The sequence below is a fragment of the Microtus pennsylvanicus genome, chromosome 10, assembly GCF_037038515.1.
Source record: "Microtus pennsylvanicus isolate mMicPen1 chromosome 10, mMicPen1.hap1, whole genome shotgun sequence".
Taxonomy (NCBI): Eukaryota; Metazoa; Chordata; class Mammalia; order Rodentia; family Cricetidae; genus Microtus; species Microtus pennsylvanicus.
This window is the reverse complement of record NC_134588.1, coordinates 92,437,773-92,463,350: the sequence shown is the minus strand read 5'-3', so window position 1 is coordinate 92,463,350 and position 25,578 is coordinate 92,437,773. Positions and strand designations below refer to the sequence as shown.

Here is a 25,578-nt window from a genome sequence, read left to right as displayed (position 1 = left end):
CAAAGGCAAGCTCTCTATGAGTTTGAGGCCAGCCTAATCTGTATAGTGAGTCCCAAGTCTACTAAGAGAGACCGAGAGAGAGAGAGAGAGAGAGAGAGAGAGAGAGAGAGAGAGAGAGAGAGAGAGAGAGAAAGAAAGGAAGGAAGAAAGAAAGAAAGAGTCTGTGCTCCTTCAGTCCACCATGAGAACACAACCAACGGAATCAACTAAGCAGGGCTCACAGGGGCTCACAGAGACTGAACCAAAACCATCAGCAAACCTGCATGGATCTGGCCTAGGCCCTCAGGACAAGCAAGGGGAGGTGTGTGGGAAGGGTTAAATGGTAGAAAGGGGGAAATGATGTATTTATATTTGATATGTATTTTTAAATAAATATATATTTAATTTCAAAAATAAAAATATTTTTGAAAAAGAATAGGGTGTTTTTTTGTTTTTGTTTGTTTGTTTTGTTTTGTTTTTTGAAATAGGGTTTCTCTGTAGATTTGGAACCTGTCCTAGAACTAGCTCTGGTAGACCAGGCTGGCCTCGAACTCACAGAGATCTGCCTGCCTCTGCCTCCCAAGTGCTAGGATTACAATTGTGCACCACTACCACCCAGCAGAGTATTTTTAAATATTATGAGGGATCTGCCTTGTTATTAGACAGTCAGCACCCTCAGAGCCTCAATGGGACATGACGAGTTCACATATTCACGTTCACAGAGCATGGAGCATGCACCAAAGCTGGGTCAGGGGTATTCTCTGGGTCTATCTCTTCTAGAACCTTCTTTAAAGACAGCCACATCTGCCTTGAAGCTTCTTGGGAACTATGAATGCCCACCAGACAACTGGTTCTGAAGCACACTGGGAATATGATGTGTTACATTCCCAGGCTCTAACTCCAGAGAGTCTGGCCTAGCAGTTCTGAAGCCAAGTGAGTCTACACTCAGGATCCACATCCCAGAGGTAATGGTTTCCATGTTAGTCTATAGGGTGTCACTGGGCCCAGGTGTCCAGGGAAACTGAACTAGGAAAAAATAAACAAATAATCCCACTTAACTTACCTTCCAGGCCAGGAAACAAGGCATGTCATTTTTCCCTGTTTATATGTGTGCATGTGTATGCTTGTGCCTATTTACCTGTGCACAGGTGTGTGCAGTTGTGTGCACATTTATTTGTACTTGAAATGTAAGAGATAGAAAATATTCTCGGGAGTGGATCATCCTCAGGAACACCATCTATCTATTTTGAAACAGCATCCCCCATTACTCCAGAGCTTACCAGTTAGATCAGACTGACTGACTGACTGGTGAGCCTTGGAAGTCCTCTTGTCTCTACCTCCCCAGTGTTGGATCAAGGATGGACCACCATGCCTGGCAACTTTGTGTAAGCTCTGGGGACTGAACTCAGATCCTCAGACTTGTAAGACAAGTGCTTTACCAACTGAGCCATCTTCCTAGCTACTGCCTAGTTTTAATATCAGAGTTTAAGTACAGCATGGCTCTCTGTCTTTTTAACTTGTGCTTTAATGTTACTGGATAAGCTGGATGTATAAACTCTGGGAAGACATGTATTGACACAGTATTACCAATGTCACCCAGTACAGATTATATTTGTCTTTCCAGGTCTGGGTTACCTCACTCAATATGGTTTTTCCTAGATGTCATTATTTTTTACCACTATGTAGTACTCCATTGTGTAAATATACCACATTTTCTTTATCCATTTTTTGGTTGAGGGGCATCTAGGTTGTTTCCAGGTTCTGGCTATGACAAACAATGCTGCTATGAACATACTTGAGGACATGTCCTTGTTGTATAATTGAGCATCCTTTGGGTATATACGCAACAGTGAAAATGCTGGGTCTTGAGGTAGATTGTTTCCTAATTTTCTGAGAAATCGCCATACTGATTTCCAAAGCAACTGTACAAGTTTGTACTCCCAAGAGCAATGGAAGAGCATGATGAACGTGGAAGATTGGTATTATCCACTTACAAAAATATAAAATGATGGCACAAACATTCCCAAAACAAAATCATCCTCAGTAGATAGCATTTTATTAGATTACATCTAACAACTTCATATCGGATGACAATTCACCAGGTACCTAGGAATACATTTTCTAAAAAGATTACATCAAAGTATTCACCAGTAGGTTAAATTGCTTAAATTTAAGCACTATAGAAATAATTTATTAACATTTTTTAATCCACACGGAATGTAAATGCTACCTGTTAAAATTTCCCTGGACAAAACCATCAGGGCCAGAGGCTCTCCACTCGACTGTGAGTAGCAAGATACCCATAATTGAATTCTGAAGAACATATTAGCTCATCCCACATCCCTGGGGAGTTGGAACGGACTTCTATAATTAAGACATATCTCTTGGTTAGATTCGTTAACTAGAGAAGAGCATCAACCCTCTCTCCCACTTAGCTGAGTGTCAGGGTGTATGGATCTACCCTAATTGGACAATGGAGAATTATTTGCACTCACAGTTTTCCTAAGAATGTATTTTCTTAACTCTTGTGCATCTAAATGGTTATCAAAGGTCAATTAGGGGAATCGATATTCATAAATAATTTCTTCAATGACACTCTGTTCATTCTCCTAATGGTCCGAACTAAATTCTTAGCAAAACAGAAACTCACTTGCTGCCAACCTAGACAAATCCCAGCAGTGGTATTTTCAGGGTGTATAATGTTTATGCATAGAGTTCAATGTCCACTAACAATAACAGAGGGTGACTTTTATAAGAGATTTCTATTGGTGTGATCATATCTGGCTCTTAAAATGACCCTTTAAGTGGATTAAATCATTTCTCCCAATTTGTATATAAATAAGAAAACTGAGTCATAGAGGTCACAAAATTGGTAAGTTATAAAACCAAGACCTGGACCTAACCCTAGAACCTCTATATTTAGCCAGTCTACCATATACCTTCCCTAAAACAATAATTTAATGAACCCCTTCCCCAACCCTGAATAAGGAGGGCCTTATGAAATAACTTCAACATTCACCCAGTTCTGAAAGACCATGGTAAAGGGTACCTTAGGAGTCTGTTTCTTTAAGAAGCCAAACAGAATGAAACAAACGTATTCCATCATGGGCCTTAACTACAGAATCATGACTCTCAATGATATTTAGGGTTTTTCCCCCAAACTGGAATTCTAAAAGTGTCAGACCCCACACCTGAACCCATGAATGACCAGCTATCTCCAAAGCAGGGCTGTGCCTCTCAAAGAGACTCATTACAGGAGATTTCAGCAGCAGAAGGCCGAGTGCTATGGATATGGTCCTGCAAGGCAGCAACATCAGCTTGAACTCAGGCTCTTGATTTCAGAGTGTTGACAATGAAGTTAGTCATGAAACAGCCCCAATTCATTCAAACCATAGTGGCTTTATTGACTCGTGGGAAGTTCAGATATAGATTTTATTTCAGAAAAGAACTGACTCTGAGCACAGTGCAGACAGTGTTCCATCTTTCTGGGTTGCCAAAACAAGACCTTCATAATGGCAACACTAGTTTACATGCAACACAGATAGAAGAAATTTCACAATGTCCCACCCCTGTATGAAAGCCACAGGCAACCAATGGCTGCTGAGAAAAGGAGAATCAGTTTTCTTCAGGGGTGTGCCGCCCGACCCATAGGTTATCCAGTCCCAGGTGGTCAACCCTCAACAAGATCCATGCAATGCTAAATGGATGATAGATAGATAGATAGATAGATAGATAGATAGATAGATAGATAGATAGATAGATAGATAGACGATTGATAGACAGACAGACAGATGATACATATTGTATGTATTTATGTGTATGCATATAAAACTAATAAATAAAAGATCAAGACACAGGAGGATTTGGAGAGGGATAGGTAGAAATGAAGTAAATACAGCATTCATGTATAAAATTCTTTAAACAAAAAATTTAAATAAAAAAATTCACTCTTCTTTTTGTATGTCTGTTTTCTCATTTATGTGAGAGTGAGTGATTGTTTAAAATTCTTTCAATTAAAAATATATATTATAAAAGTCAGGTGATGTGGCACAGACCTTTAATCCTATTACTTGGGAGGCAGAGGCAGGTAGATCTCAATGAGTTCAAGGCCAGCGTGGTCTACAAAGCAAGGTCCAGGACAGCAGGGCTGTTACCCAGAGAAGCCCTGTCTCAAAAAAATCAAAAACAAAACCATGCAACTTTCCGATTCTCTTTGATAAAGACTCCCAGTGTGATGCACAAACTGCAATGCCATACACTTCGATGCCATGCCCTGCTGCCAAGGAAGGCAGAGCAGGGAGGTGGGAGGGTCATAGTCACAGACTAGAGCTGCAGCATCTGTTGGTGTTAAAAGGTCTATAACCGGAGACAAGGGAGAGAATGTAATCCCAGGAGGTGTCTCGTGACTCACAACAGTAGGTCAGGGCCACAGCTGGGACCTGATAAACACGTCACCCTGTACTGCATACTTGAGTGTCTGCCAGTTCAAAACATTGGGGCTGAGTGTCCCGCCAACATACACTGTATTGATCTGTTCTGGAGATAGCACAGTGTCCCACATGTTCACATCTCCGATGTCTCCCACAAAAGACTGGTTTACATCAAAACTACCACCATATGAGTCCTGCTCTTGCCCCAGGATGATGCTTGCATCTGTCGCCACAGTGTAGCCCTTTTGCAGACTTCTCCGCACCTTGGGTTTCCCATCAACCCAGAATTCTACAAGCCCCGTAGCAGACTCCCAACTGGCACAGATGTGTGTTGGAGATTCAGGAATTTCGGAAGCCTTGAACAGTATTTCAGGCCCACCCACTCCAAAAATATACCCTCTATCCTTACTCCAAAATATGAGAATGTCATTAGAGTCTTTCTTGGTAGCATAAGAGAAAATACTGAAGCTGCGGGTTGTGCTCTTATCTGTGTAGATATGGAGACACACAGTGAAGGCTGTCAGTGGTTTCTTTGACAGTGCATCCAGGGATACATAGGAATTGGCTGACTCTTTGGGAAATACGAAGGCCGTTTTAGACATGTCTGTGAGACAGAAAACCAAAAAAGGTGAGTAGTTTCTCATATAACAATGATATATCCCTCATTTACAAGTAGAGTTTGGGATCAAGATGCATCTGGCCTTTTCCTAGGTTAAACAAATACACATCTGTACCCGATGCTGCTTCTTGAATTCCATATGTTAAATATTAGGCTCTCATCCTTCTCACCCCAGATCAAATCTTTAGAATAGCTCCTACCTTTCTGGACAAAGGCCTGAGAGACGCTGATCAAGATCAGTAAGTAGCACAGAAGCCTCTCCATGGCTGTTGATGCTGCTGGGATCTGGATTTCTCCACTACGAGGACACAGTTGTATCTGACAGAGCAATGATGAGAAGTCCTGGATCCCTTGCCTCAGTCCCAGCCCATTCTTGGATTTATAACTATAGCAGATGGAGAGGCTGGACCACTTTGTAAATGATTTCCTAACACTGCCTCTTGGGGCAAATGTCAGACCACTGGGAGGAAGGGAAGCCAAAATCATTCTGGAACAGAGAAATCGATGTGGGTTATTTATTACAAACTCTTGTGACCACTGAATCACCAGTTTCTTGTGACAGGAAAAATGAGGACACTTCCCAAGGCTCCCCTTTGCCTATCTAGGTTAAGAAAATAATGGGAAATCTTAGCTTAATAGATGAGCGCTCACGTGTGTGCATATGATGCCTGCATCTCCAGCATCTGCTAACCACTTCCAGAAGCTGTTCTTTTACGCTTTGGGAAATAAAGAAAATGAGCATGACATTCTCAGCACCAAAAACGAACTTTTCTTGGCCAACTGCATAGACTTATCAGAGGCGCTTGACTGAAGGGAACAGGTGTCCCATCCTAAATGTACCACTGTGCTCAATCCCGAGAAACATTGTTTTTTCTGTGGTTGGTTTTTTTTGTTGTTGTTGTTGTTGTTTTGGTTTGTTGTTGTTATTGTTTTTTGTTTTAATGTGAAAGCTTCAGAGAGGAGTTAGGATGATTCGCTGTTTGCTTCTTTTGCTCACAAATCACATAGCCTAGCTAAAGTTAAGCAGTTAAGTAGGTCTCTACTTAACTCAGGCTTCTAGTTGAATACTGTGTTCCTTTGTCTTGCTCCTGAACCCCTTACTGTTGAAGGAGCTGCGGGCTGCATTCCTGCCACCCAGCTCCTGGCCACCTGGCTAACTTATGCCCCGAAATAACAACACACAAACTGTTTTCATATAAACACTGCTAGGCCCATTTCTATTAATGTGTGTAGCACCATGAGGTGCACTTACCAGGAACACTCTAGCCTACATCCATCCTGGGTCGAAGCTTCATCGCGTCTGCCCCAGAGAGGAGAGCTATCCAGTCTGAGCTCACTTCCTCTTCCTCTCAGCATTCTGCTCTGTTAACTCCACCCACCTAAAGGCTGGCCTATCAAATGGGCCAAGGCAGTTTCTTTATTAGCCAATGACCTTACCTCCATCACCTTAAAACCTCATGCACGCTTTCATTCTATTTGTGAGTCACCTTGTAATTAAGAAATTAGAGAAGCAACACTGTTTTCCCTGAAGCAGAGAACCATTCATTCAGTAAGAACACCAGCTTTCGTTAGGTGCATTCCCATCCTGCCAAACACTAGATTGCTCAGCTTCGGCTATCAGACCAGAATGAGATTTGGACATAATAGAGGCAATCTCTATAAACTGAAGATATATGTGGCTTCCCTTTCACTTCTTCCTTCCCCTCTGGCTAGCATTCATACACGCTGATAGGAGATAGAACCGTCACCTTTGTCTGACAACAGGCAAGCTGCGTGTTGAGGTTGGCACAGCAACAAGATAGACTGCACCTGTAAATTTTATTATGAAGCCATTGTCTCAGGCCTTGACTATCAACCTGAATATTTGCTTAAAGGATCTACAGTCTTATATTTTGTTGAATCATCATGAATTTGGTGTTTTTTCATATTGGAGCTTGGTCGATACCACTTTATATCTTTCCAGTGTGAAATCTACCAGCCTTTACCCTCCATAAGAAATAAGCAATTGTTCTATATAACTAAGATCAACCTTGCACCTTTGCAACAGGTCCAGATGATCTATCACCTAATGAGTTTTCTTTCTACATTATACATCATTAATTTACTCTCTACTCCCAAATCACTTCCCAAAACACCAATACTATAATAACCTAACATTTTGAGAAAGAATGGGGAAAGAGGAGACAGAGAGGGAAAAGGAAGGAAAGTAGGAAAGGTTATTTGTAACTACAATCTCCATTGTTCCATATTTTCCTCCCTAACCCCAGGATTCAGGTTCTGACCTCCATCACTTGAGAGCAAAACAACATGAACATCTCCCTCTCTTATTAAATTTAATAACATTTTCTGGGTTTTCATCTTATGCAACTGCTGAAAACAGTTCCTAATTCTTTCTTGAATGCTTGCACATTGTTTTTAAAGTGAACAAGTATGAAGGCCTTAAAAAATGATTGTTGGTCCCACTGCTCCAAGTTTGACTCCCAGTTAAAGCTAAGAGACAGATAGCACCTCAATGATGTTGAGACTCTGAATTCATGCTCTTTCTGGACTCTGATCTTCGAAAGTGCGTTATCCACAAATTCCCTTTTATTCATTTACACATTTCAATTGGGTTATGATATTTACATCTCAAAGAGCTTGGGGAAGCAAAAATATCTTTGTAGCAACACCCTGGACCTAAGACCATGGTTTCAAATTGATCATCACTTGCCATGAAACATCCTAGTATCTTTACATAGGAACCATGCCAGAAAAGCACAGGATTTTACAAAGAAACAGCATTAAACTGAGCCACAAAAAAGGAAGTGAGAGATTCAGGACTGTCTTATTTTTCTTTCCTGTTGCTATAATAAAAAAAAATACCCTTACAAAAGCAACTTAGGGGAGAAAGGATTTACTTAAGTTCACAGTTCCAAGTTACAGAAAAGTGACAGAAACAGGTCATATCACATCTATAATCAGAAACAGAACAATGGATACATGCATACATTACGGGAATTCTGTCACAGGTCCACACAAAAACAGCGCTTTGGTCCGAGAGGCAAGGGGTCTTCATTGGGGATGGACATGACGAAGAAGAGGCTGCCCTTTCAAGTGAGGAACAAGCAACGACAAGTGTAAGCCGTGGCTTGAGACTCGGCTCAGGTTCCCCATTTGTCCTTTAATATTTGTGCATTGATTTTGTCGGTTAATAAATGGCAAAGAAATCGTTTATCATACATGCTTGTCCTCAGCTCACTTTCTCCATTCTCATACAGTTCAGTATCCCCTGCCTAGGGAATTGTGCCGCTCACAGTGGGAAGTCTCCCTTCCTCAGTTCACGTAATCAAACCCCCACAGACCAACCTGATCTAGACAGTCCTATACTGAGGCTTTCTTCCCAAGTGATTCTAGATTGTATTATGTTGATAGTTAAAGCTAACTATCATAGAGACTAAAAGAACAATATGCTTGCCAATATCCAAATTTCATCTTATACTGCTTCATAAACAAATTTCAAAATCTTGTTTGAACCCCTATAATCATAATAATCCATTTTAGTGAATCAATGTCTTTACAGTCCAAAATTATATTGATTTGCATGTCAAAATTCTATAGATTGTATCAAATCATTTCTGCACACCCCACCCAACCAAATTAAATCATTAATATAGCATTTACTTCCTATTGCTTACTTCCTAGTCACTATTAGAGTTATGATCCTATTTTACCAGCAAAATTATTGCATTTGTACCCATAATTATTATTATATTATTTCCATTACTTATATAAACTGCTTAATAAAATAATCTATAAAAATATTGCTCCTAAGGCCATTTCACTTAAAGCAAATGAAAGATTTTGAATGTCCTTAAATCAGTAAATGATATTCAGACAAGTGATTTACAGGGTTTTTTTTAGTCATATGCAATTTTATTTTTTGTGTGTGTGATTTGCAGTTTTTAATGGAAGAAAGATAAGGGTTGTATCAAAACAAGAAAGATTATAAATTCATAGACTTAATGGACCTTAGGTCACCAATTTGACAAATATTAGGAGCTGCTAATAAAGATCGGGGACTAAGTCATTAGCCAGATGAGTTATGTAAATAGGACAGGAGTCAGAACTAGGCAGAAACAGTAAGAACTCAAACGAGACAGAATGGAGAGACAAACCAGTACTACTGATGAGAATGGAAATATGACCAAATGCAGAGGCATCAGACAGCAGCATCTGAAGACACCTAGCCAACGTTATGTGAGCAAGGACAAAAGAACGTGTTGACTCACACCTAGATCAGTGAGCTCTGCTTTTTTGGTAATTAGTCTCGAACCCAAGCTAAGCCTCCAAGGCTTTAAAAAAAGTGCACATAGACTGCTACAAATAAGAAAGAGTAGTCTATTATGAAAAATGTGAAAAAATTCACAGCCTTTTATTTATGGGTAATAGCACTGCCTTCTTGAAAGATAACCAATATCAAGCTTGGACCGGAGTTGGTGGTTGGTGCTCAGTAGCATTGTAGAGTGAAACAAATGAAGGCATAGTTGAAAGAAGAAATCACGGAAAAATCATAGAAGACAAATCTAAGCTGTAATGGACTGAGCACAGATGCCAATACCATCTTCCCACTGCAGTTCCTACAAATGACAGAAAATATATTTCTGAAAAATAGATCAATATGGTACCAGGGTTGGAGGAGAAAGAGTTTCATTGGCAGAAAGGAAAACAAATTCTCTGTAATCCAAAAAGCAGGAAACGTGCATCAGTAGAATTTATCATGACCCAGAACGTATGCAGGGAACGGCTACTGTGAAAATGTGTTAGTGCGCCCTAAAGTTAAGAATAATGGAAGTGAGCGGCAGGCCACTGGGCAGCAATGTGGATTAGGCTCTCAGACCAGGCCTCGCTCCTCTTCCCAGAGTCCTTTCTTCATGGCCTGAGGCAGAAGGAATCTTTTAGCCCAATGAATAAGATATTGCCCCGAGAGTTTGTAGAAACCCAGAAGGTTCCCAAGCCTGATGATAAATTACTGATATGTCCTGACAGTATTTGCTGCTCATTTCTCATAGTTCCTAGAGATAGGCCACAGAAACAGTAAGAGCATTCACAGGCAAATTGGAAGGTTTAATGTTATAGAGAACGCCTCACTTAACAAATATAGATATGCCTATCTTAGGAATTTGAGAGCAAATGGGAAAAGCTGGTAATGGTGATGCATGCCAGTAATCCAGGCACTTAGGAAATGGACGCAGGAGAATCAAGAGTTCAAAGGCATCTTCCACTACACTGCAAGTTCAAGGTTAGCCTAAGCTATATGACACTTGTCTTCAAAAACAAGCAGAAAGAAGAAATATATAATTAAGTTAGTCCAGTTATATAAAGCATTAACAAATAACTTTATTTTACATTTTTATTATATGTGAATGAGTGTTTTGTATTATGTACCACATGCATGCCTGGTGCCTGTGAAGGTCAGAAGAGGGCATATCCAAAAACTGGAGTTACACATAGTTATGAACTGTTATGTATATGTTGGAAGTGAAATATGGGTCCTCTGAAAGAACAACCAGGCAGGGCTCGTAACTTCCAAGCCATCTCTCCAGTTCCCAAGAAATTATTATATTGAATAAAAACTATTTAGAGGTAAAGAAATAATCATAAAAGTAATAGAAAGATATATGGGTGATGCAAGTAGACAGATCAAAGGAACCTAGGAAATACGTGTAGACAAGATCCATGTCTAATCCATGGCAAATTCAGGACAAAGATCTTCAATTTGTAGGTCTGGATCCCAGTAATAAAAATAATCAATATGAGTACCACAAGGAATAATAAATATTGGAAGTGATGGATTTGTGATTATCCTGACTTATTTTAAGAATATGATAAAGTTAATTTAAAATCCAAATAAAGAGAACACCAAAGAATGAGAGGTCTGTCTCACCTATGAATCTTATTTATGCAAAGAAATTCAAACAAAATATAACCAAACTACATAGGAAAAAAATCAAACATCACAGCAAAGTGGGATTGACAACAAGCAAAAGCAAGTGCTCCTGCAAAACTCATATGTCTGGTTTGACCAGTATTTGCTGGGACTGCTCACAGGAGGGACATTGTGAGGGATCTGGGACTGGACATCAGGCTCTAAGAGCAGAATTCCTGCTCTCCAGCTATGAGCCTGTGTCTTAGTTAGGGTTTCTATTGTGAAGAGACACCATGACCATGGCAACTCTTATAAAGGAAAACATTTAATTGAGGTGGCAGCTTACAGTTTCAGAGGTTCAGCTGATTATCCTCAGGACGGGGAGCATGGTGGCCTGAAGGCAGACATGGTGCTGACTGCGTCTTGATCAGAAGGCAGTAGGAAACAGACTGTAACACTGAGAGAAGCTTAAGCATAGGAAACCTCAAAGCCCACACCCAGTGGCACACTTCCTTCAACAAAGCCACACCTACTCCAACAAACCCACAGTTCCTAAGAGGGCCACTCCCTATGAGTTTATGGGGGTCAATTACATTCAAACTCCACAGCCAGCAAGGTTGGAGAAGTAATAGCTTTTCCTCCTGTATGCCTAGAGTCCATGACACAATAGCAGCATCAAATAACAACATTCACGGCAGCTGTTCCCTGGTTAGAGTGAGGAGCAAAGTTCAGACTTTACAGTTAGAGCTAAACAAGTTAGTGAGCTTGGGCAAGAGAAGGCACATAAGCATTCATAGCAGGAGTGAGGCTAGCCATCCACGGATATGACTGAAGGGTAGATGTCCAGGCCATGCAATTAGACAAGGATTGATTGCCCGAATGGATCCCATGGGCTTCTGCAGTGGGTCAGAATCTTTTCTGGGTAGTCAGCTACAGGGCATTACGTTACACAAGGTAAAATGATTAGCATTGGCCTGTCAAAGGTTTTCCCCAGAAAATTAGAGAAACCTATCAATGTAATTTATACCATCTTGATCCACTTAAATAGCAACATCAAAATATCATTCAAAGGGATTATTTTAAAATCATGTTTAAAAATTTCACCTCTATTCATCCTTATTACATTAAAAATAAAAGTTTCAACTAAAACTCTATCTACAAAAAATATTATTCTTAAAACTTGGGACTGGGGAGATGTTTCAGTGAGTAGGAATGGTTGCCAAGCAAGCATAAGGACCTGAGTTTGAATCCCTATCACCCGTGTAAGAACACAGGGAGTGACCCTGCACATATGCGAGCCCATCACTAGGGGCAAACATAGATGAATCTTTGGAACTCTCTGGCTCGCACCTAATGAAAAAATACCAGCAAGCCTCAGGTCCTCAAGAGAATAAAACATACAGAAAGAAAGGACAATACCCAACATCTTCGTCTGGCCTTGGCATGGACATGGGTGTTCATGCTTACACAGCTACACACACACACACACACACACACACACACACACACCACTCTACACCACACATACACCATGAAATTTTATTTTTATTTTTTAAAATTTATTTATTTTTATGTGCATTGTTATTTTGCCTACATGTATCTCTGTGTGAAGATGCCAGATCCCCTGGAAATGGAGCTATAGACAGCTGGGAGCTGCCATGTGAGTGCTGGGAGTTGAACTCAGGTCCTTTGGAAGCGCAGCCAGTGCTCTTAACCACTAAGCCATCTCTCCAGCCACTACACAATGAAATTTTAGATCCACCTCTTTGGACTGACGATATGCTTGCTACATAAATTGTGAAATTCAGTCTTGTAAGACAAGGAGTAAAATGACCCAATGATCAGGAAAGGACAGAAATGTACAATCTATGCGTATGACTGCCTATATTAAAAGTCCTGTGACAGGCCTACCTGGTGCCACTCGACCCAGGCAGATGAAAGACACCCTCAGGCCAGCCTGGGTCCTCACAGTCCAGGTTGGCTGAAGACATCCACGGGCCTTGTGGCACCAGGTTGGTGGGTTCCATTATGATGAGCAAATAAAAGGTGGAGAAACAGGGGAGAAAGAGAAGCGGATGGTTCATGTGCTGTGGAAAGAAGCAGATCTGGAGAAGCCGAGCCAGTGAGGAACAAGCTGGTATTGGTGGCCTGCTTGCCACCTGGGGCCAAGGTAACATCCAGGCCAGGAATGCTGCTTAGAGCCATGTCTGGGTTCTTGGTCCTACTGCGGCTGGGGTCGGTGTTGATATCCATGGCTTTGGTAACCACTGAAGGTCGTTCAGATGTCGGAGTTCTGGTCAACCACTTGAGTCCATGTTGGTGTCCAATAGCCATGCTGCCATGGGAGCCATGCCAATCGGAGTGACCTCCACTGCCACCTGGGGCCATGGTGACAACTAGGCCCCGGCTGCTGTTGAGGACCTTGTCTGGGTCTGTGGTCATACAGCAGCCAGGGTCCATGTTGATGTCTGTGACTCGTGTTGCCACCAAAAGTCACACAGATGTCCAGGGTTTAGACCATAACTTATGGCCATGTTGTTGTCCAAAGGACATGCTGTCCCTGGGGCCATGCTGATCTGAGTGGCCAGCACTGTCCCCTCCCCGAGGGGGCCATGGTGTCATCCAGGTCTGGGATGCCACTGAGAGCCATGTCTGGGTCCATGGCCCTACCACAGACACAGTCTGTGTTGATGTCCATGGCAGGACGTCCAAGAGGAGTTTAAGCGAGGGTCCAGTGATAATGATGACCTTGAACCACACAATGACTCATTGCAATGAACAGTTGTAGGAGGTGCTGATTGGACAAAAGAGTACACTGCGTGACACCCCGCAGCTTCCAATGCCACTAGGATGAATAAAGAGGTACTGGAGAGTCAGGAAAGATGGAGGAACAAGGTGGGTCTTTTATTTTTAATTAACTTGGGGGGGGGTTGTTATAATTTAGAAAGGGCAAGAGAAAGACACCATGCAACAGAGCTCAGGTGGAGGGGATTTTATTGGGGGAAAGCAAATGGGAAAAGGGGAGAGGGGAGAGGGAAGACAGGCCTCTGGGGACAGGAGTGGCAGAAGAGAAGAGAGAAGACAGACAGAGAGAGACAGAGAGGGAGAGATGGGAGGTAGGCAGAGCCCTTTTAAAAGGGAACATAATGAATGTGCATAGGGGTACTCTTAGTAGCTACAGCTGAGAACATATACCCCAAGGTCAGGCCAGTACAGATGCCTGAATACTAACATTTTCTTTGTCAGGTGATGCTGCTGGGGTGAGGGGTGGATATGGAGGGATGGAGAGGTGAGCCGGATTGGTGTGCATGATATGAAATTCCCAAAGAATCAATAAAGAATTGTGTTATAAAACATCCTAGGCATATACAAGTTCAACTTTTAGAATTAGTTGGAGTTTAATATTTGTATTGATATAAAATAACCATAAAACACATTTAAAATGTTCTTTTCCTGCTAGAAGTAATCAGTTAGGATATATAACATATAAGATGCTAGCCCTAGCATTACTAAAACCTAAACAGCACATAGAGGCAGGTCAAACAGAAAATGGGCAACATTTTTACTTAAAGTATAAAACAGTAAAAGATATAAAATTAACAAATGGAACTGCAACCACATCCACTGAATGGTCTAATATCACGATGGTATTGCTACTCTCCAATTTGATACATCTGTTGCATTAAGGATGCCCATATCCTACAGCCCAACTGTCTTACCTCTATCAACATAACCTCTGGAAAACTCCCTCAATGACATGCACAGGAAAACTCTTTGCAACACTGTTTGTTTTCAGGGGCAAAAAAAGAAAATGAAGGAATGCTAGTTTCCACCTGAGAAATGCTCTTTCCATGTGACGGAATTGTTTGCCTCGGTTGAAAGGCATGAAGAAGATCTGTACACATCCTGTTCAGCCACAAATCAAACGTCTGGATGCAAATTAGGCCGTCCCTCATTTCAATATGTAAATCGATGCTTTAGGTAAATTAAGAATAGTGTCACTATAACAGAGAGGTTATACTCATTCATATGTCATCTTCCCCAGCAGGTTAATGGTGAAGCAATAAAGACCACATTTTTTCTCACAAGCAAAGAAAAATTCCTTGTAAAGTGTGAAGATCTTAATGAAGATGCTGAGACTCCTGTCTCAGCACTGTGAGTGCGTGCAGGAGATGGTTTATAGTGGCTTCAAACATCACTATGCATTCCACGGTATTAAAGTATATTGTGATGCGGCAAGAGCTGATGAAGACACTGCCAAGAATTTCTATGCAACACAGGATTTTATTGATGACTGGAGAAGCTACACTCCAAATGAGATTTTAAGTTTCCATGAGTCTAGCCCCTGCTGAAAATGATCGCCCTCGCAGAAACGCATCTCAAAGGTCGTGGGGCCTCTGGACTGAAGGCTATAAAAGCGGGACTAATTGTGAGGCTGGTGGAAGTGTGGGAGAAGGCTTCGCTGTGCTAATAATGGCATGGATTGTTACTGTTCATGTTAGTCCTCTTGCTATGTTACTGCATAGGTTTTGAATGGTCTGCCTCTAATTATCCACGGGCCTAATTATCTCACAGTCCCTGTTATTTTTAGTGCACAAATCACGCAGAGCATGAAGATTCTTCAGGAATGCATATGTTACACTATAGCAAAAGAAATGTGTTTTTAAACAGGCAGAGCCCAAAAACAATTTCCAAGATAAAAAGCAAGCTCTCCAAAAAAAAAAAAAAACAGCTAACATGGTATCTCATACTTTTAAAATTCAAAACAATATTGGGTAGCATATGTAAATATATTTATCTGTTGTGTTTTTAAGTATTAAAAACAGTGAATAATTCATCTCAAACACCCATAGCATCAGTCTGTAAAGGAGAAATCCTTCAGACAAATCCAAATTAAGAGACTTTCTGTAAAATATCCAACCAGGACTTCTCAATATTGTCAAGGTCATGAAAAACAGCGAAAGAATGGGATGCTGTCACAGGCCAAAGGAGACTAAAAAGACACAGCGACTAAATGTGCTGTAGTGTCCTGGGCTGAATTCTTAAACAGGAAACGAACACTGATATAAAACCGGCAGAGATGCAAGAAGAGCCTGGAGTTTAGTTACTAGCGCCCACCAACGCTGTTTTCAGTTTTGACAAATGTACCATGACCACATGAGACGTTAATATTGGATGAAGGACACAGGGGAACTCTTTGTATTGTGTCTTCAACATATTTATAAATCCATAAAATTATTCCAAAAAATATTAAGAAAAGATGTTATAACCTCCAAAAAAAACACATGTATAAAAGGCAATGAAATTTCATGATCATACTTGTATCTGGGACAGGAGATAAGACTATTTTTTTAATTATGTGAGCATTGTTTTAAAATACACTTATGTGTATATGCTATAAATTTCTAATTCTTGACAGGAGCATTTTTAAAAATAAAAAATACAGTTTTAAAAAACAGTAATATTTTAAGATAGTGTTAGAATACTGTAAGTTCATACGAATTCCCAGGCACTCAAGAGGGGAACCGTGGACACTGGAGTTTGTGAACCCTTCCAGAATGCTTTCTCCTTGTTCTTTGAGTTTTGAACCAGTAAGAAAAGTCAGAACCATGGAGTTGAAAATACTGATTTTAAAGCTTAAAGAGACTGGGTTAGAAAAAAAAAACGGCTTAGCACTGGTCCCCAGATACAGACAGATTTAATCACCCACCCCAAGTCATGCCGAACCAGACAGGTGCCTGTCACAGGTGTAGAGATTCACTGCCAAAGTCATCATGTGGCCAAGAGCAGATCCAAAAATATGCTATTAGCAGGATAGAACAAGATCCTTAACACACACACACACACACACATACACACATACACACACACACCAACAAAAGAGAAAGAGAAAAAGGGACACTGAGTTTTTTATCATAAATAGGGTGTCACGCTTTCCAGTGGCCTGCTGACCACTCTCCAGTACAAAAGCCATGATGATTTTGTGTTTGCTATTTTCTTCGCTATAAATATTCCCACTGGAGCAGAATTTAAGCTACCAGTGTTGTTCCAGAGTTAAGAAGTGGCCCCCCTATCAGGAAGAATTCATGTAAAGTGTCATGGCCAGGAACCTCTCTTTCACTCGGATTTGTCCCATACAGGAAGGGGGTGTAAATAGCTCACCTAAAACAGGTCTACCTTTTGTTCTTTGTGTCCATCATTCCTGATCAACGATCCTAGAATCATCAAAGATATGGCTATCAGCAATGTACCTTGATAAATAAATTCTCCAACAACATATCACAATGACCTAGTTATACATGTCATGCCGCCCATCACCCAGGCTGATTCTGCAGACTAGGCCAGCGTCTCCTTCCTCCCTCATTACTCCTTGCACATTCCTCCTGAAGCTGAGCTTCTCTCCATCAAAAGCGATGACCTCCAACAGAGAGGACCATTCTTCATTCAAGAGTCTACAAGTAGCCGAACTCTTCTGTAAGATCCTCCAAACAAGCTCTCAAGGTCCAGAAATCCTCCATGAATGTTGAAAGTCAATGCAAAGATTGTCCTGATATATCAATTAACTGTAAGACTATACCACAACTAAATCTAAAATTCACTCCCTAATCTATTCTCAATCCAAATTCACCTGAGTCATATTCCTCAATATAACCCCATCAAATTTCTGTATTGAAATCAAACGACATCAATAACCAGTGTGGAACAATATATAGATGCCCAAATTCTAACTTTTCATTATTACATTTCTAAAATGAAATTAAAGTACAAATATTAAACTCCCTTGTAAGTAAAATGCAAATGAATTAAAGTTTAAAATCAGATGACTTTGCCCTTGTGAGTTTAAAAAAATTACACTATGAATTTCTTCCCTTCAGTTCTAATTCCACCTGTCTCAACCAGGGAGTTGTATTGCATTGTCATGGGGAATCCAGATCACTTCAGCATCCAAGACTTGAGCTTGTTCACAAAGGGAGGCGTGGCTTCTTCAAGTCTAACGGGGTTGAATATGCTGTGCGTTTAAAAAGTCCAAAGAATTTAATGGAATACTTAAGATTGCCCTAGCACTCATTCTGCGCCTACAAAAATACAGAGAGAAAATTAGTATCACAGTTACTAAACGAAATCTTTCAGACAAAATCATCTCTCCAAAACCCAGGACCCCATGTCGCTACTGGCAGTAATAGAAACCCCATAGTGTCTGAGAAAAGGAGAACACTTGAGGAAAATCGTGGGTTTGTCTTTGCAAGATGCCAGTGAGCTGATATTAGCCATCCTGGGTTTATAATCTCATCTAGGAGAAATCTCTCAGGAGATTAATGTAATCTCTTCAGGCATTAAGCCCACGCATTTATCCTCTGTGAGGAGAATCTGCCTAAGCATCCTCTGAGAACATGAGGGATATTGTCACCTGTCACATGGCTTAGAAATCCTGCCTCGTTGCCACTTGTCACCATCTCCGCTTCTTACCTGATGTGTCTTTCTTCTTTCTGCATAATCAAAAGCTCTTGATTCCCAGCTGTCTGTTTGAGCCTTTGTTTCTGACGCCCCTGAGGTCTCTCATCCAGTGGCATAGTCTCGGTGGCACGTTAGAGAAGGGATGATTGGTTCTGGACCCAGAGGCCGCTGCTGCAGCCCTCTACTGAAAAATTGTTCAGGCCAGAAAAACACTCCTGGGAAAGGTCTCTCCCAGACTCTCACAAATTGTTTCATCTTGATAATCTCCCTAAGCAGATTTCTGAATTGAATCGGCTGTTGGTCAGTCTTCACCTTAGCTCTGCGTGGCCAAATATATCTGTAAGAAATCACCTCATCAGCTTCTGAATGCTTCAGGTCTCCTTCTGCCATATCATTGTCTTAATGTAACTGACAAAATCAAAACCTGCTTCAGAAAGGATGATTCAATTTAAATCAAAACTAAACAAATAAAATGTCTTTACTATTCAAACATGGCATCAATAATCAGACTTTTAGCAGAACGCCCACTTCACACAAATTCCAGCACCACCGCTGTTCGTTAGGAGAGTCAGTTCAGATACAGAGCTTGCTTTCTGAAACATGAGCTACTTCAGTTGGGATTAGTAAGGAACACAATACCGGGGCAATGCAGAAACAGCATCCTTGTTTCTTTTGACCACTGAGTATGTACTCTGCCACCAAGTACCAGCAGTTAACCTCAGAGTACAAACAAGGAGGGATCCGACACGTTATTAGAATTAACACTCCATATCTCTTCCTCTCAGCCCATCTGGCCACATGCTCCATCTTAGAAGGATCTGCTGTGACTTTGGTTTGCTTTGCTTTAGTGGTACTCAGGACCTGGGGTCTTCCTTACACTAGGCTTTACATCCCAGCCCCCATCATGTTGATGCACTTGTCTTATCTCCATGTGTTATCACAACTTTCTACTAAGGAGGGGATTTTTAAGTTAAGCTTTCTTTTAAAGTTAAAACTCAGTATTTAGTGCACTGTAACTTATTTCTAATTTTTATACTAAGATACTTGGTGGTTTTGAAACTGATTGAATTTGGAGTGGTGTGCCCTAAGTCATACCTTTCCCATAATACCTTTTATGTTTTGCAGGCTTTTGAAGAATGGGAGGAGATTGCCTCATGACAAGGGGTTCTGGGCAAAAATTTGGCACTGAAAATTTTTCACAGAGAGGTCTCAAACCCAACAAGATCATTTATATGAGATTTTCTGTCTTTTATGGCACTTTTCATATTTCACATGTATACAGTGTATTTTGATCATATATATCCCCTTCAACTCCCCACTAATTTTCCCATTCAAAATGTCTATCTCTTAACTTCATGTCCGAGAGAGAGAGAGAGAGAGAGAGAGAGAGAGAGAGAGAGAGAGAGAGAGAGTCACTGAGTCTAATTAGTACTGTCAATATTCACAAGTATACATATACAAGGATCATTCACTAGATTATGGTTAATCTACCAGTGGCCACACATAGCCCAACAATAATTCTGCCTCCACCAGAAGTTATCAACTGCCGATAGCTCCTTATGTAAGAACAGAGTCTCACAAGCCCCTACTCAATCCATACTGGAAATTCGATTAGATCAGTCTTGTTCAGGTCTATGCAGGCAGCCACAGCTGATACTGGTTCGTGAATGTAATGGCCATGTCATGTCCAAAAGACAACATTTCACAGCTCTTCTCCCTAACCTCTGGCTTCTACCTTTTTTCTTGCTTCCTCTTCTGCACTGTTTCATGAGCCCCGTGGGTGTGATACAACTGTCCTGTTTGGTACTGAATCCTCAAGGTCATGTATTCTTAACATTTTGACCAGTTATAAATCTCTGCATTAACCACTGACTCCAGCAAAAAGAAGCTTCTCTAACCAAAGTCAAGATCAGCACAGAACTATGTACACAAAAATATGTAGATGGAAGTTTGACAACCCAATCATATAGCAAAACAACAGCAGCATGCCCCCAATCAGGACGATGACCGCCCCAGTCAGGGCCACGACCTCCCCAGTCGGGCCCATGACCTCCCCAGTCAGGGCCCACGACCTCCCCAGTCAGGGCCCACGACCTCCCCAGTCAGGGCCCACGACCTCCCCAGTCAGGGCCCACGACCTCCCCAGTCAGCAGGGCCCACGACCTCCCCAGTCAGGGCCCACGACCTCCCCAGTCAGGGCCCATGACCTCCCCAGTCATGGGCCTTTGACCAGGTTTTCTGTCCTATGAAACAAGCCCCAAATTCAATCAGAAAGTAATTGGTCATCTCTTAACAGCCATGCCACTGCTGCACCAGTGGGCACATCTTACCTTAGATGTCAATATTGTAGCAGGCAGGGTCCATCACTGAGTTAAGCCCATCCCATGATGCCTTTTCTCCCCCAGCAGTCTGTGTATCCTGTACCAAAAACTTAAACTAGATTCTGACATAGAAACTGTGCTTTCTAAAAGACTCCTAGAATTCAGCAACATACAACTGTTTGCCTAAAACCTGCTCATTTAAGCATCAGAAGAGCAGAGTGCCATGGAAGAAGAAACTATAGAGGGATCCTCAGTTAATTTTTTCAGTACAACATAGCATAAATCTGAAAGATGTTGCTTATAAAGAACTTGAACCAGGAATCAAAAGAGTTCCCTCTCCCTACCTTTCAGCTCTTCTCAGACTGAAGAACCTTCAACCCTAATTCAAAATTAGAAGTAGAAGAATAATCCACGTAAGTCAGAGTAGGCCACATCATTTCTATACTTAACCGTGGTCATGGATATAAGATTTTGAAATAGTAACCTAGCTGCAGAATGCATCCTAGGCTATAGCACAGATTTACTAATGGAAGAGGGGGGCTGGTGAGATTTAGGAAACACCTACACTGGAATCAGGATGAGGAGTTCTCATAGGAATAATGGTATCGAGGTGGGGGGGGGGGTCTTCTCAAAAATACTCACTAATAAATAGACCTGAAAGTACTTGCTTTGTAACCATTGGGCTCTTTTATAGCAGATGCCCCTAGATTCCTCTTAGGCTCTACATTCAGGTTTTCTCTTCTTCAAAGACCGACCAGTCCCTCGGATCCTCGCTTCATTAACCGCCGGATCAAAGCATTTATCAGCTTCGCTCCACTCGTTTGCCGTCCTTCTTCCAAGCGAAGTCACAGACTTCTTCACACCAGGTGTAATTTTTATTTCTATGAGCGCTAAAAATAACTTTAATGTAAACAGAAATAACTACGATGACACATTGAAGAATGTTCGAGAACGCCCTCTGAGAAGGAAATGTACTCGTGTCTGTGCGTCAGCCCTGTGCTCACCAACAGGTCCCATCATCATCTCTGTTTTGAGGCTCATCCTACTGTCTTCTCTGTGGACTACATAGCGATAGTCCAGCTACTCTAATTTCCAGGAGGTTTATAAAACATAATGATAAATATCAGACACCACCACACACATTGATGCTGTCTGCTCGGTGTGAAGTGCCAGGCGACTTGCTGCTCGTTTCTGTGAAAGTCCTCAATGCAGTGAAGATCCGTGTTCCTTTCTGCTTTGACTCCCCAGTCTATCATATCGGATAAGCTAAAAACTGTATTACCCAGATCTCTGGATCCTAATGAGAAAGATAAGCACCCAATTCTCCCTGGGGCCCTGTGCCAGTACTGAGCACTGTTAAAACCTGCAAATTTACTATTAGCGTTAATGACACATTCTTTAAGTTCTTGCTGTGAGCACTCCTTCTAATGTTTCTTTCCCTAAAAATTAGCACAAACATTGAGGGATGGACAACTGGACTTGCAATTTAGCATCTGTTGGACAATCCTCTCGCTGCCTTGGCTGCCTTAAGCAAAAGGACTATTAGTCAGCCAGCCAGAGAACCCTTATGGCAACATCAGCCATTTTGAACACTCTGTGGATGCCTTGAGAAAATGATGCAAAGATTACAGCTAGGTTTTTTTTTTCCTGGCTCCTAAAAACTGGCAGCCAGGGTTGTTTGAAATCGTTTGCTCCGGGCTTTTTGCTATTACATCTTCTAAATGACCTTGCAGTCGTTTCTCTGTGGGCCAGGAGGATGCATTTCCCTTGGTGGCTAGAAGAGAGATCGCTGTGACTTGTTTAACTATGGAAGTAAGGCTGTGATTGACAAGCAACACAAACTGCAGTGGCTGACGTCCATCCTGAGGTGACGTGCTTTAAATGGCTGTAATAGGTCTAACCGAAAGGCCATGACTGGTTCAAAGATTCCTCCTCGAAGTCTGCTTGGCTTACTTGGTTGGTGGGCTGGGAAATTCTCCTGTGCTGTCTCCAGTCATGTTGGACTGGACCCAATGAAAGTCTCCTGTCTAGTAGTCTTGCCTTGTAGACCGTTAGATGTGTGGACTGAGCTAGCAACGTGGAAAAAAAAAAAAACAACAGAGAACACAGAATGGCGATGGTGTCCATGAAGCAAAGTGGCCAGTGGCCCTACAAATGCAGCCACCTGCAAAGGGGACACCTCAACAACTGGATGACATCCAAAGCAGGAAGAGGAAGGATAGGAGAGAAAAGGGAGATCCAATGAGAGAAAGAACTAAATCTGAAGGATAAAAGGCTTTGAGGATGGGGCTGGAGAGATAACTCAGAGGGTAAGAGCATTGCCTGCTCTTCCAAAGGTCCTGAGTTCAATTCCCAGCAACCACATGGTGGCTCACAACCATCTGTAATGAGGTCTGGTGCCCTCTTCTGGCCTGCAGGCATACACGCAGAAAGAATATTGTATACATAATAAATAATAAAAATATTTTTTAAAAAAAGGCTTTGGGGAGCCAAAAAAGAGGCCCCTAAACTGTGGGCCCTGGTCACCAGAAGAGGGGTTACTGAGGTCTGTCCAATCTGTAGAACCAAGAGAGTCAGAACCTGGGTCAAGAACTGTAATACTGGCTGATGTCAAGAGCTGAGGGAGTCCCGTACCTGAGCCAAAACTGAAGCCACAGTTGTATTAAGAGCTGGGGAATCTTGTCCACCCAAGCTTCCGCCTGCCTATGGCCACCACTGGCTTCTGTAAAGCATCAATGGGAGGGAAAGCTGGTAGAGACCTGCCCTCAAAGAGCTGTTCCTCATCTACGCACTGTCTCTAGACAGGCAACTCCCAGCCATCTAACCACACAAGCCTGAGCAGGCTGTCCATTTAGCAGCAAATGCCCCCCACAGGCAGTGGACTGGTATCTCAAGGTTAGACATTGACTTGGATTTAGTTAACCAGAAACACAAATGGGTTTCCAAAGTGATCTTTCGAACCCTGTGTCCCATGGAAATGAGCCGCCTAAGCACATATCTGCTCCTAAGCCATCTCAGATGCTGTTCCCCCTTACCTCCCATTTCACAATAACCCTGTCTCCATTTCTACAAGAGAAAAGCATACTCCTATGTTGCTTTCTGACTGAAGCTGATAGAGAATACAGCTTTTTCTTCAAATGCATAAGATGTAATGGCAATGTCTTCTGAGTTACTAGAATAGCTCCTTATATTATCTGATTATTTCTTTTTTTAAGGTAGGATCTGACCATATAGCCCAGGATAACCTTGAATTTGTGATCCTCCTGCTTTGGCGCCCCAATGCTGGTATTATGGGTATGAGCCACCTCACTCGGTTGTTAAAGCATGCTTCTGAGTTACCCACCCCAGACATTTTCAAAAGAAAGGTCATGCTTTTTATGGTACTTCTTGTTTCATAAAGTCAAGAATGTGATTTATATGTTATCTGATTTTTGTAATTTGCTATGAAAATCAATAATTGCATTCATCTACATCTCTTTAATGTAGACATTGTTGATTTTAGTAGTCTATATAAGTTTTTTTCCATAATTTATTTTTTAGTGGTTTTTATAATTGTCTTTGAAAGTGTGAATTTAAGTAATAAGATGTGTTCCTTGAATAAATAAAATTTAATTATTCATCAACAAAATTCTTACGTTTACTTAGTTATAATGAAAAATTTTGTGGTACAAATGCTTCCAATATCTGAATAATTTAGTACTATTAAACAGAGGTAGTCAAATTTTTCTTTTTGAAATACAATTTTTTAACTTGAATGTTTTAATGAGATGTATTATGCTCACATATTTAATTTATATGAACACACACACACAATATCTCCTATTGTCGGTTCCTCAGAATCTGAGCTTATTTAGAAACAAAGTTTGTTCAGATGTATTTATGATGCAGCCATACTATGGCAGGGTGGCCACAATTCCACATCCTTTTTAGGAGACAGACATGTGAAAAACATATGTGGTAACACATGGGACCACGAGGACTAGCTAGAGTGATGTCACTACAAGCTATGGGGGGCCAAAGACTGCCAGCAATCTACTGAAGGCTAAGATGAGGCCAGAAAAGCCTCCCCAGGTCTGCAGGGAGCGCAGCACTGCAGAAACCTTGATCTCAGAATCCAGGGCCCAGACTGACTGTGTCTATTGTCACAAGTACCCTATTTATGACACACTGTCGCTCAACTCCACCAAACCAGCCAGATGTATTTTGTACAAATTTGATTTCAGCTTCAAAATGAAAGCATAGCTTTCGAGTCAAAGGAGCCAGTCATGCGGTCTTTACATTGTTTCCACGTTTGTCAGGCTTTGGCTGAAGAATGGCGCTGAAGTAAACAGACACGTGGACTCCTTTGGCCAAAATAAGGCTGCAGTCTGGGAGAAATGGGAGTTTACATCAAGCCAAGCACTGATAAAAACCATAATGAAAGTTTTTAATCAAAGTTCCAAGGTCTACCAAAGTAGAACTGAAGAAAAAAAAAAAGATGCAAAAAAAAAAAAAGCCATAATGAGTCTTCCAGAGAGCGGGCTTTTCTTCCCATGAGCAAGCACTCCATTCTGCTTTGTGCTCTGCACAAAACACAGCTGAACAATAATATGGGAAGAGTCTTTCGTGCAGTGTGTAGTGATTTATTTACAGAACATTTAGACTCTAAAATCAAATCAATTAATTCCTTTTGAGGAAAACTAAGGGCACTAGCAAAATTATCAGTCAGCTCAGCATTTAAACTCAATGACCGGGACTTACTGGAGCGCCTCCTCCTAAGAATTAGTACCACTAGTTGCAAATTTTTCGGGTGAAAATAGAAATGGCTTTACAAATACCAAAAAATATTTGGCCTGGTACACAGTTGTTAAGTAAGCAAATACATGTTTC

At 41.3% G+C, this 25,578-nt stretch overlaps 1 protein-coding gene across 1 annotated transcript; it reads right to left on the bottom strand.

Moving 5' to 3' along the window:
* Positions 1–3,358: 3,358 nt before the first annotated feature.
* On the bottom strand, positions 3,359–5,398 carry Crp (C-reactive protein). The gene is made up of 2 exons (XM_075987555.1): positions 5,229–5,398; positions 3,359–5,013 (listed from the first exon to the last, which is right to left on the bottom strand). Exons 1-2 carry the CDS (start codon positions 5,290–5,292, stop codon positions 4,400–4,402), a joined length of 678 nt encoding a protein of 225 aa, XP_075843670.1. The 5' UTR covers positions 5,293–5,398; the 3' UTR covers positions 3,359–4,399.
* Positions 5,399–25,578: the final 20,180 nt, after the last annotated feature.

Bases quoted from the DNA above. Each gene is read 5' to 3' on its own strand.
- Crp (XM_075987555.1), bottom strand. From the start codon at position 5,292: ATGGAGAGGCTTCTGTGCTACTTACTGATCTTGATCAGCGTCTCTCAG. The intron at 5,014-5,228 runs GTAGGAGCTATT...TCTGTCTCACAG, and splicing joins TCAGGCCTTTGTCCAGAAAG to ACATGTCTAAAACGGCCTTC.